The 12,926-nt window shown below is 41.4% G+C and overlaps 1 protein-coding gene across 1 annotated transcript in view; it reads left to right on the plus strand.

The window, feature by feature from the left end:
* The window catches only part of ATP7A (ATPase copper transporting alpha), a 109,991-nt gene that overhangs the window by 62,539 nt on the left and 34,526 nt on the right, over positions 1-12,926 (plus strand). The window contains exons 8-10 of the mRNA XM_067471685.1: positions 5,908-6,069; positions 8,945-9,021; positions 10,745-10,970. Of these exons, the coding sequence (XP_067327786.1) occupies positions 5,908-6,069; positions 8,945-9,021; positions 10,745-10,970 (465 nt within the window). The remainder of the gene's footprint in view (positions 1-5,907; positions 6,070-8,944; positions 9,022-10,744; positions 10,971-12,926) is intronic.

A 12,926-nucleotide genomic window follows, 5' to 3' on the forward strand; every position in this document is an offset into this window, starting at 1 on the left:
AGATGGCTCTCCAGACATAATAATAATAATCATCATCATCATCTGTTTTTGTCTCAGTAAAATAATAATAATAATAATAATAATAATAATAATAATGGAGTTGGAAGAGACCACGTGGGCCATCTAGTCCAATCCCGTTCTACCATGTAGGAAAAGCACAATCTCAGTATCTGGCAGATGGCCATCCAGATGTAATAGCAATAACAACAACAATAATAATAATTTGTTTTGTGTTCGCATAATAATAATAATAATAATAATAATAATAATAATAATAATAATAAAGTTGAAAGAGACCCCATGGGCCATCTAGTCCAATCCTGTTCTACCGTGCAGGAAAAGCACAATCTCAGTATCTGACAGATGGCTGTCCAACAACAACAATAAGCTGTGCTTGTGTCAGTGAAATAATAATAATAATAATAATAATAATAATAATAATAGAGTTGGAAGAGACCACGTGGGCCATCTAGTCCAACTCCTTGCTATGAAGGAAAAGCACAATCCAGACATCATCATCATCATCATCATCATCATCTGTTTTTGTGTCAGTAAAATCATAATAATAATAATAACAACAACAACAACAATAATAATAGCGTTGGAGGAGAATGCATGGGCCATCTAGTCCACCCCCAGTCTGCCATACAGGAAAACCACAATCCCAGTATCTCGCAGATGGCCATCCAGACATAATAGCAATAACGATAATAATAATTTGTTTTTGTGTCAGATAATAATAATAATAATAATAATAATAATAATAATAGAGTTGGAAGAGACCACGTGGGTCATCTAGTCCAACCCCATTCTACCATGCAGGAAAAGCACAATCTCAGTATCTGACAGATGGCCGTCCAGACATAATAGCAATAACAATAACAATAATAATAATATGTTTTGTGTCAGTAAAATAATAATAACAAGAACAACAAGAACAACAACAACAATAATAATAGAGTTGGAAGAGATCACGTGGGCCATCTAGTCCAACCCCATTCTACCATGCAGGAAAAGCACAATCTCAGTATCTGACAGATGGCCATCCAGACCTAATAATATAATAATAATAATAATAATAATCATCATCATCATCATCTGTTTTTGTGTCAGTAAAATAATAATAATAATAAAATCCAGCATATAGATCTCATTTGCTGTGACATACTGTGCTTTTGTGTCAGTAGAATAATAATAATAATAATAATAATAATAATAATAATAATAATAATAATAGAGTTGGAAGAGACCCCATTGGCCATCTAGTCCAACCCCATTCTACCATGCAGGAAAAGCACAATCTCAGTATCTGACAGATGGCCATCCAGACATAATAGCAATAACAATAACAATAATAATAATAAGTTGTTTTTGTGTCAGTAAAATAATAATAATTATAACGAAATCCTGCATATCTCATTTGCTGTGACATACTGTGCTTTTGTGTCAGTAGAATAATAATAATAATAATAATAATAATAATAATAATAATAAAGTTGGAAGAGACCAAGTGGGCCATCTAGTCCAACTCCCTGCTATGAAGGAAATAACAATCAAACCACCCCCGATAGATGGCCATTCAACCTTTGTTCAGAAGTTTCCAAGGAAGGAGCTTCTACCGGATTCTGAGGCAGAAAGTTCCACTGCTGAACAGCTCCTACGGTCAGGAAGTTCTTCCTAATGTTCCGGTGGAATCTCCTTTGCTGGGATTTGTACCCATGGCTCCATTGAGTCGCAGTCTCAAGGGCAGAGAAAACAAACCTGCTCCTTCTAACTTATCACGCCCTTTTACATATTTATACATGGCTCTTCTCATGTCTTCTCTCCACCTTCTCTTCTGAGGCAGACCCAGCTCTTTAAGATGCTCCTCAGAGGGATTATTCATGGGCTCCAGACCTTTGATCCTCTGAGTCTCCTTCTTGCTCTGGACTCTTTCCAGCTTAGATATCTCTCTTCAACTGTGGGGCCCAGAATGGGACACAGTGTGACTCTAGGTCTCACCAAAGCAGAAGAGAGAGGCACCAGGACTTCCCTCAATCTGGACGCTAGACTCATAGAATCCTAGAGTTGGGAGAGACCTCCTGGGCCATCCAGTCCAACCCCATTCTGCCGAGAAGCAGGGAAATTGCATTCAAAGCACCCCTGACAGATGGCCATCCAGCCTCTGTTTCAAAGGCTCCAAAGAAGGAGCCTCCACCACACTCCGGGGCAGAGAGTTCCACTGCTGAACGGCTCTCACAGTCAGGAAGTTCTTCCTCATGTCCAGATGGAATCTCCTCTCTTGTAGTTTGAGGCCATTGTTCCATTGTGTCCTTGTCTCCAGGGAAGCAGGAAACAAGCTTGCTCCCTCCTCACATATTTATACATGGCTATCATATCTCCTCTCAGCCTTCTCTTCTTCAGGCTAAACACGCCCAGCTCCTTAAGCCGCTCCTCATAGGGCTTATTATCCTCCTCTGGACACATTCCAGCTTGTCCATATCTCTCTTCAATTGTGGTGCCCAGAATTTGACACAATATTCCCGGTGTGGTCTAACCAAGGCAGAATTATGAAGATATTAATTAATGAAGATATTGAACTGGGCCCTGGACTGAACCCTCTTCGTGGCCCCGAAATATTCATTTCTTTCCAGGATGAAGAAGAGGAACCATTGGGGAGAAGCACATCTCAGCGGCTTTCGATACCATCGATCATGGTATCCTTCTGGGTCGTCTCTCTGGGATGGGCCTTGGGGGCACGGTTCTGTCGTGGCTCCGGTCCTTCCTGGAGGGACGCACCCAGATGGTGAAGCTGGGAGATGCCTGCTCGGACCCCTGGCCTTTGACCTGTGGGGTCCCGCAAGGATCTATCTTGTCGCCCATGCTCTTCAACATCTACATGAAACCGCTGGGAGAGGTCATCCGGAGTTTTGGAGTTGGGTGCCATCTCTACACAGATGACAGACAACTCTACTACTCTTTTCCACCTAATTCCAAGGAGGCTTCTCGGGTGCTGGACGAGTGCCTGGCCGCTGTGTCGATCTGGATGAGGAAGAACAAGCTGAAGATCAATCCCGACAAGACAGAGGTCCTCCTGGTCGATCGTAAACCGGATCGGGGTATAGGGTGGCAACCTGTGTTGGACGGGGTTACACTCCCCCTAAAGCCACAGGTCCGCAGTTTGGGAGTCCTCTTGGATTCATCGCTTACACTTGAGGCTCAGGTGTCGGCGGTATCCGGGAGGGCCTTTGCACAACTGAGACTTGTGCGCCAGCTGCGACCGTACCTCGTGAAGGCAGATCTGGCCGGGGTGGTCCACGCCTTGGTCACCTCTAGAATGGACTACTGCAATGCGCTCTACGTGGGGTTGCCCTTGAGGACGGCTCGGAAACTACAATTGGTCCAGCGGGCAGCAGCTAGGATGCTAACCGGGGCTCATTATCAAGAGAGGTCTACCCCTCTGTTCAAGGAGCTCCACTGGCTGCCATTTATTTTCCGAGCCCAATTCAAGGTGCAGGTGCTCACCTACAAAGCCCTGAACGGTTTGGGACCACCCTATCTGCGTGACCGCATTTCCATCTACGAACCCACATGCTCGCTCCGGTCATCTGAGGAGGCCCTGCTCGTTATCCCACCTACGTCGCAAGCGTGCTTGGTGGGGACGCGGGACAGGGCCTTCTCTGTGGCGGCCCCCCGACTTTGGAATGCCCTTCCAAAAGAGCTTCGTCAGGCCCCTACTCTGGCAGTTTTCAGAAGGAACCTAAAAACTTGGCTGTTCCGATGTGCCTTCGCAGATTAGGAATCCCCATCCCAAGTCCTAGATGCACTTTAGCACAACTAATGTTGCTGCACACCGCACTTTAATCCTACGTTCCTCCTGCCATCTCAGCACTTTTAACCCTGTACCCCATTGCGCTGGCCGAACCAGTTTTAATAGTGTCTTGATGTATTGTCATTGTGGTTATTTTGCTTAATTGTTTGATTTGCTTTGTTTATTGCTGTGTTATGTTTTCTATTGTATTGTGTTTTGTGGCTTCGGCCCGTGTAAGCCGCATCGAGTCCTTCGGGAGATGCTAGCGGGGTACAAATAAAGTTAATAATAATAATAATAATTTTGGTTCAGTCACTTAAGCAATTACAGATCCATTAAATAGTAATAATAATGATGATGATGATGATGATGATGATGATGATGATGATCTTTATTTGTTACCCCGCCACCATCTCCCCAATGGGGACTCGGAGCAGCTTACATGAGGCCAAGCCCAAATGACAATTACAATAAAGAAAAACCAAAAACACAAACCGAAAATTCTGGCCCAGCCTACCCTATCCGAACGCATCTCTTCCTACGAACCCTCCAGGACGTTAAGATCATCTGAGGAGGCCCTGCTCTTGATCCCGTCTGCTTCGCAAGCACGCTTGGCGGGGACGAGAGACAGGGCCTTCTCTGTGGTGGCCCCTCAGCTGTGGAACTCCCTGCCTAGGGATATTAGATCAGCCCCCTCCCTCCTGACCTTTCGTAAGAGAGTGAAAACCTGGCTCTTCGAGCAGGCATTCGAAACCCCGGAATAGATAGTCAAGCTTGAGATGGAGAATGACCCAGGAACAGCCAAGACGATGAAATGGACAAGGATTGGAATGAGAGGATAGAGCTCTTTTTTTGTCTAATTGCACTTAACTGTTTTTGCTTTTGTATTGTATTGATGGCATCGAATTGTGCCGATATGTAGACCGCCCTGAGTCGCCTGCGGGCTGATATGGGCGGGATATAAGCGACGTAAATAAATAAATAAATAAATAAATAAATAAAAATGCGAACAATAAACAATAACATCATAGTTATATAAAACACATGAATACATAACAATATGAAAAATAAAGAATAAGCACAGCAACAATAATAATGGGCAGGCAACATGTAGTAATCAAAAGGGCAAACTGATTAAAACTAATTAAAAAGTTGGGCAAGATAAAAGAGGGAAGCAGGTACGAGGGGTATTTTTTAAGTAAGGTCCGTTTTGTTGTAGACATGGATTAAAATAATTTATTTATTTATTTATTTATTTACTATTCTTGTATACCGCTGTATCTCAAGCCCGAGGGCGACTCACAGCGGTTTCCAGACAGCAAACAGCAAAGACAATAAAAACAGCAATAATTAATATTCAAAACAGTTAAATTACACATTTCCATTACTAGCTAATAAACCATCATCAATACACAGTTATCACAATCGCCTCATCATCCAAACGTGATCCAAAATTCGTCGTCCATTGTTCCGTTCCTATGTTCAATTTACCAGAGATTGCACTAAATTACTCAAATGCCTGCACAAACATCCAGGTTTTCAACTTTCTACGGAATGTCATGAGAGATGGTGCCAGCCTAACGTCTACAGGAAGGGCGCTCCACAGCCGAGGAGCCACCACCGAGAAGGCCCTATCTCTCGTCCCCGCCAACCGTGCTTGAGAGGCTGGCGGGATCGAGAGCAGGGCCTCCCCGGAAGATCTCAAAGTCCGGGTGGGTTCATAGGCCGAGATGCGGTCGGATAGGTAGCTTGGGCCGGAACCGTTTAGGGCTTTATAGGCCAGTACCAACACCTTGAATTGGGCCCAGTAGCAAATCGGCAGCCAGTGGAGCTGGTGCAACAGGGGGGTTGTGTGCTCCCTGCGCTCCGCTCCTGTTAGGATCATGGCTGCCGCGCGTTGGACTAGTTGCAGCTTCCGGGCCGTCTTCAGGGGCAGCCCCACATAGAGAGCGTTGCAGTAGTCTAGGCGGGATGTGACAAGAGCGTGTACCACAGGTCTCACTTGTTAACATCCTCATGCCCATCTTCATTGTTTCTAATGCATGCCGATTTCCGCCCTTGATGCGGTGCTCTGTAAACATTGATTAAAAAACAGGTTTTTTTCCCCCTCCTAACAGGTGAAAGGAATGACGTGTGCCTCCTGCGTCCATAAGATCGAATCCACGCTCATGAAAACCACAGGGGTCCTGTACAGTTCGGTTGCCCTCGCGACCAACAAGGCGCACATTAAGTACGACCCCGAGATCATTGGCCCTCGCAGCATCATGCGGGTCATAGAGGTAAGCCCACAGTCCCCTTCCTAGTTCCAATTTGTCCCAATTCTGTCTTTGGTGGGGTTCAGAATGCACTTTGATTATAGGTGAACTATAAATCCCAGTAACTACAACTTCCACATGTCAAGGTCTATTTTCCCCAAACTCCATCTGTGTTCACATTTGGGCATTTGGAATATTCGTGCCAAGTTTGATCCAGATCCATCATTGTTTGAGTCCACAATGCTCTCTGGATGTAGGTGAACTACAACTCCGAAACTCAAGGTCAATGCCCACCAAACCCTTCTAGTGTTTTCTGTTGGTCATGGGAGAACTGTGTGCCAAGTTTGGTTCATTTCCATCGCTGGTGGGGTTCAGAGTGCTCTTTGATTGTAGGTGAACTATAAATCCCAGTAACTACAACTTCCACATGTCAAGGTCTATTTTCCCCAAACTCCATCTGTGTTCACATTTGGGCATTTGGAATATTCGTGCCAAGTTTGATCCAGATCCATCATTGTTTGAGTCCACAATGCTCTCTGGATGTAGGTGAACTACAACTCCGAAACTCAAGGTCAATGCCCACCAAACCCTTCTAGTGTTTTCTGTTGGTCATGGGAGAACTGTGTGCCAAGTTTGGTTCATTTCCATTGCTGGTGGGGTTCAGAGTGCTCTTTGATTGTAGGTGAACTATAAATCCCAGTAACTACAACTTCCACATGTCAAGGTCTATTTTCCCCAAACTCCATCTGTGTTCACATTTGGGCATTTGGAATATTCGTGCCAAGTTTGATCCAGATCCATCATTGTTTGAGTCCACAATGCTCTCTGGATGTAGGTGAACTACAACTCCGAAACTCAAGGTCAATGCCCACCAAACCCTTCTAGTGTTTTCTGTTGGTCATGGGAGAACTGTGTGCCACGTTTGGTTCATTTCCATCGCTGGTGGGGTTCAGAGTGCTCTTTGATTGTAGGTGAACTATAAATCCCAGTAACTACAACTTCCACATGTCAAGGTCTATTTTCCCCGAACTCCATCTGTGTTCCTATTTGGGCATTTGGAATATTCGTGCCAAGTTTGGTCCAGATCCATCATTGCTTCAGTCCACAATGCTCTCTGGATGTAGGTGAACTACAATGCCCAAACTCAAGGTCAATGCTCACCAAACCTTTCCAGTATTTTCTGTTGGTCATCGGAGTCCTGTGTGCCACGTTTGCCCAATTCTATCATTGGTGGGGTTCAGAATGCTCTTTGATTGTAGGTGAACTATAAATCCCAGCAACTACAACTCCCAAATGACAAAATCAATTTTTTTGAGTGAAGGACATACATTGGGTTGTTAGGTGTCTTGTGTCCAAATTTGCTGTCAATTCGTCCAGTAGTTTTTTAGTTCTGTTAATCCCACAAACGAACATTACATTTTTATTTATATAGATTATAATATAATGATAATTATAATGATATATAATAATGATAATAATATAATAATAATAATAATAATAATAATATAATAATAATTATAATATTATTATTATATTATAATAATAATTATAATAATATATTATTATTATTATATTATTATTATAATGATTATAATTATTATATTATAATCTATATTGGTTTGTTAGGTGTCTTGTGTCCAAATTTGGTGTCAAGTCGTCCAGTGGTTTCTGAGTTCTGTTAATCCCACAAACGAACATTACATTTTTATTTATATAGATTATAATATAATAATATATAATAATAATATATATATAATAATATAATGATTATAATGATTATATTATAATCTATATTGGTTCGTTAGGTGTCTTGTACCCAAATTTGGTGTCAATTCGTCCAGTGGTGTCTGAGTTCTGTTAATCCCACAAACGAACATTATATTATTATTATATATTATAATATTTATAATAATATAATAATTATATTATTATTATTGTTATATAATAATTATAATAATATAACAATTATAGTAATATTATAATTGTATTCATAGAATCATGGAATCATAGAATCAAAGAGTTGGAAGAGACCTCCTGGGCCATCCAGTCCAACCCCATTCTGCCAAGAAGCAGGAATATTGCATTCAAATCACCCCTGACAAATGGCCATCCAGCCTCTGCTTAAAAGCTTCCAAAGAAGGAGCCTCCACCACACTCCGGGGCAGAGAGTTCCACTGCTGAACGGCTCTCACAGTCAGGAAGTTCTTCCTAATGTTCAGATGGAATCTCCTCTCTTGTAGTTTGAAGCCTTGTTCCATTGCGTCCCAGTCTCCAAGGAAGCAGAAAACAAGCTTGCTCCCTCCTCCTCCCTGTGGCTTCCTCTCACATATTTATACATGGCTATCATATCTCCTCTCAGCCTTCTCTTCTTCAGGCTAAACATGCCCAGTTCCCTAAGCCGCTCCTCATAGGGCTTGTTCTGTATTGTCGAAGGCTTTCATGGCTGGAATCACTAGGTTCTTGTGGGTTTTTTCGGGCTATATGGCCATGTTCTAGAGGCATTTTCTCCTGACGTTTCGCCTGCATCTATGGCAAGCATCCTCAGAAGTAGTGAGGGGAGGAAGTGAGGATGCTTGCCATAGATGCAGGCGAAACGTCAGGAGAAAATGCCTCTAGAACATGGCCATATAGCCCGAAAAAACCCACAAGAACCTAATATTATAATAATTGTAATAATAATATTATAATAATAATAATTATTATAATATAATAATATATTATTATTATTATATAATTATAATTATAATTATATTATAGTAATTATAATAATATTATTATCTTTGCTTGAACTATTTTTTTAAAAAATATTTGAAGTATTTCAAAATGATTCTATTGACATTTTAGCACCGACTATGTCATGGGAATTGTATACTAAAGTTAAACTTCCCTCTTTTCCTAGGATTTAGGATTTAAAGCTGCGTTGGTGAAGAAAGACCGAAGTGCAAGCCACTTAGATCACAAGCAGGAAATAAGGCAGTAAGTGTTGTTGTTGTTGTTTTTTTTTGGGGGGGGGGGGGTTGGTTAATGTTGCTAAAACTATTTTGATTCTTTTCTCAGAATTAGTTGTGTGCATTTGGAATAACTCTAACAAAACTTTCAAAATTTCAGTATTATTTCATTATTGATTATTATTATGACAGAACCAATTAGTAACTGCCATTTATAATGAAATTTTGAAATTTTTGTTAGAGTTCTGAAATTTTCACCACCAGAACTTTAGTAACACTGTAGAAGCAAAGCACCAGCGCCCCCTAGTTTTCACCACCAGAACTTTAGTTTTGTAAGTACTTTAGAACCATTTAGAACCATAGATTGCACATGCCTGCTACAGATATATAAACTCCACTTGCCTCGTTTCCAACAGACCTCATAACCTCTGAGGACGCCTGCCATAGATACAGGCAAAATGTCAGGAGAGAATGCTTCCGGAGCATGGCCAGACAGTCCGGAAAACTCACAGCAACCCAATTTATGAAGTGGTTCTTGTAATTATTATTTATGTTATACTAGCCGTCCCCTGCCAAGTGTTGCTGCGGCCCAGTCTGTGTATATGTGTTTTGTGTGTATATATATGTGTTGTTTGTGTATATATTTGTGTACATATGTATGCCTGCGTATATCTATGTGGGTGTATATATGTCTGTGTATATATGTGTGTATATATTCATGTGTTTATATGTGTATGTGCATATTGTCTATATGTGTGTGCTTGTCTATATGCATATTTGTGTGTATGTATGTGTGTATGTGCATGTATGTGTATATATGTATGTTTGTGTGTGCATGTGTATATGTATATATGCATGCATGTGTATATGTATATATGTGTGTATGTATGTGTGCATGTGTATGTGTGTGTATATATGTATGTTTGTGTGTGCATGTGTATATGTGTGTGTATATATATAGATGTGTGTATGTATATGTATACATGTGTGTATATATTCATGTGTTTACATATGTATGTGCATATACGTGTGTATTTGTCTATATGCATATTTGTGTGTATATATGTGTATATGTATATGTGTGTGCATGTGTATATGTTTATATGTGTATATGTATGTGTGCATATGTGTGTGGGTATATATGTATGTTTGTGTGTGCATGTGTATATGTGTGTATATGTGTGTGCATGTGTATATGTATATAAGTGTGTATGTATATGTATATATGTGTGTATATATTCATGTGTTTACATATGAATGTGCGTATTGTCTATATGTGTGTACTTGTCTATATGCATATTTGTGTGTATATGTGTGTATGTATGTATGTGTGCATGTGTATGTGTGTGTATGTATATGTGTGTGCATGTGTATATGTATATGTGTGCATGTGTATATGTATATATGTGTGTATGCATATTTATGTGTGTGTGTATATGTGTATATTTGTGTATATTTGTGTGTGCTTGTGCATATATATATATGTGTGTGTGTATGAATGTGTGCATGTGTATGAGTGTATGTGTATATGTATGTATGGTGTAATTTTTTAGGTTTTTAAGTCTTTTCTACTGTGTGTGTGTGTTTAGGGGTGATGGACACACGTTGGACTGTTAGGTGTATTGTGTCAAAATTTCATGTCAGTTCGACCAGTGGTTTTTGAGTTATGTTAATCCCACAAACGAATATTACATTTTTATTTATATAGATTGTATTGTATTGTATTATATTATATTGTTGTTGTCTGTCAGGTGGAAACGCTCCTTCCTCGTCAGCCTGTTCTTCTGCATCCCTGTGATGGGGCTCATGATTTACATGATGGCAATGGACAGCCACATGTCTGCGACACACCACGCTGGGAACGTGACCCAAGGAGACACGGAGGAGCACCACTCGGCCATGTTCCTGGAGCAGCAAGTCCTCCCTGGGCTGTCCGTCATGAATTTGCTCTCCTTCCTGCTCTGCGTCCCTGTCCAGGCAAGTAGGAGGACTTCGTAAGCTTGCCTTTAAAGTTCACGCTGAGGTTTCGTTTGGTGAACAACATGGGCCAAAATCTTAGGGACACAATGGGAGGGAGCAATAATAATCATCATCATCATCACCTTACTAATAACTTAATTCATATCCTGCCTCCTCGCAATAGAAAAAAATACAATAATAATAATACTCGACCAGCCAAGACAAACAATATTCAATCAAAAAACCATGATACATAAACAAAAGAAAACAGTGATCAACATTGATCGGAATCACTCGATCGCTGTGAGTTTTCTGGGCTGTATGGCCTTGATCTAGAAGCATTCTCTCCTGACGTTTCACCCACAACAACGGCAGGCATCCTCAGAGGTTGAGGGATATGTTGGAAACTAAGTAAGTGAGGTTTATATATCTGTGGAATAATGTCCAGGGTGGGAGAAAGAACTCTTGTCTGTTGGAGGCAAGTGTGAATGCTGCAATTGATCACCTTGATTATCATCTCATCATCATCATCATCATCTTTAACTCTAACAAAACTTTCAAAATTTCAGTATTATTTCATTATTGATTATTATTATGACAGAACCAATTAGTAACTGCCACTTATAATGAAATTTTGAAAATTTTGTTCGAGTTCTGAAATTTTCACCACCAGAACTTTAGCAACACTATAGAATCAATCAATAATCAATAATGAAATAATACTGAAATTTTGAAAGTTTTGTTAGAGTTAAAGATGATGATGATGATGATGATGATGATGATGAGATGATAATCAAGGTGATCAATTGCAGCATTCACACTTGCCTCCAACAGACAAGAGTTCTTTCTCCCACCCTGGACATTATTCCACAGATATATAAACCTCACTTACTTAGTTTCCAACACATCCCTCAACCTCTGAGGATGCCTGCCGTTGTTGTGGGTGAAACGTCAGGAGAGAATGCTTCTAGATCAAGGCCATACAGCCCAGAAAACTCACAGCGATTCTTTAATTACTTATTAATGGCCCTCCAACCGAGATGCTCCAGGCGATTTACATTGCATAAATTATACAGGATAAAACACATACATACAAATATTAAAATTAACATGGGTCAAATGCTCTCGTAAAAAGCCAGGTCTTAAGTGCTAGGATAACATGCCCTGAGTCGCGCATGGCTCATCTCAAATAGGGAGGCCATAAGGAATTCCATAAGGCAGGGGCAGAAATAGAGAAGGCCCACCTGTGTCTGGTGCTTTCCACGTGCACTTCCCTAGGACCCGGCATATAGAGCAAATTGCGTTGGGATGGTCGTGGTGACCTCCGATGATGGGAGAAGGAGAGACGGTCTCTAAGATACAATGGACCCTGGCCATATAGTTTTAAAGGTCAGGACCAGCATCTTATACAAACCACGATACTCAGTTGGGAGCCAGTGTAGATGCCGCAGCACTGGTGTTCTATGGCATTTCGTGGGCATTCTTGTGAGTAACCTGGCTGCAGCATTCTGGACAATACGGAGCTTTCGGACCGTAGAAATAGGAAGGCCAACATACAAGGTGTTGCAATAGTCCAGCTTAGACGTAACGGTGGCATGGATGACCGTTGCCAGAGCCTCATCCGACAGGTCAGGTGCCAGTTGCCTCGCTTGCCGTAGATGGAAAAAGGCCTGTTTGCTGGCGGCAGCGACCTGAGCTTCCATCGTCAGCTGCGAATCCAAAACGACACCCAAGCTCTTAACGGTAGGCGGTGGAGATAGAGCATCGCCATCAAAGGAAGGTAACGGATGGGTCGGACCTATCAGGCGGCCATGCCACAGGATCTCAGTCTTCGCCGGATTCACCTTCAGTCTGCTAGCACGTAGGCAGTTCGACAGAGCCTCCAAGCATAAGGTGAGATTGTCAGGTATTGACGTGACTCCAGGCTCCAAGCGCAACAGGAGTTGGGTGTCGTCCGCATATTGATAGCAGTCC

This window comes from Anolis sagrei, chromosome 10 (assembly GCF_037176765.1).
Source record: "Anolis sagrei isolate rAnoSag1 chromosome 10, rAnoSag1.mat, whole genome shotgun sequence".
NCBI lineage: Eukaryota > Metazoa > Chordata > Lepidosauria > Squamata > Dactyloidae > Anolis > Anolis sagrei.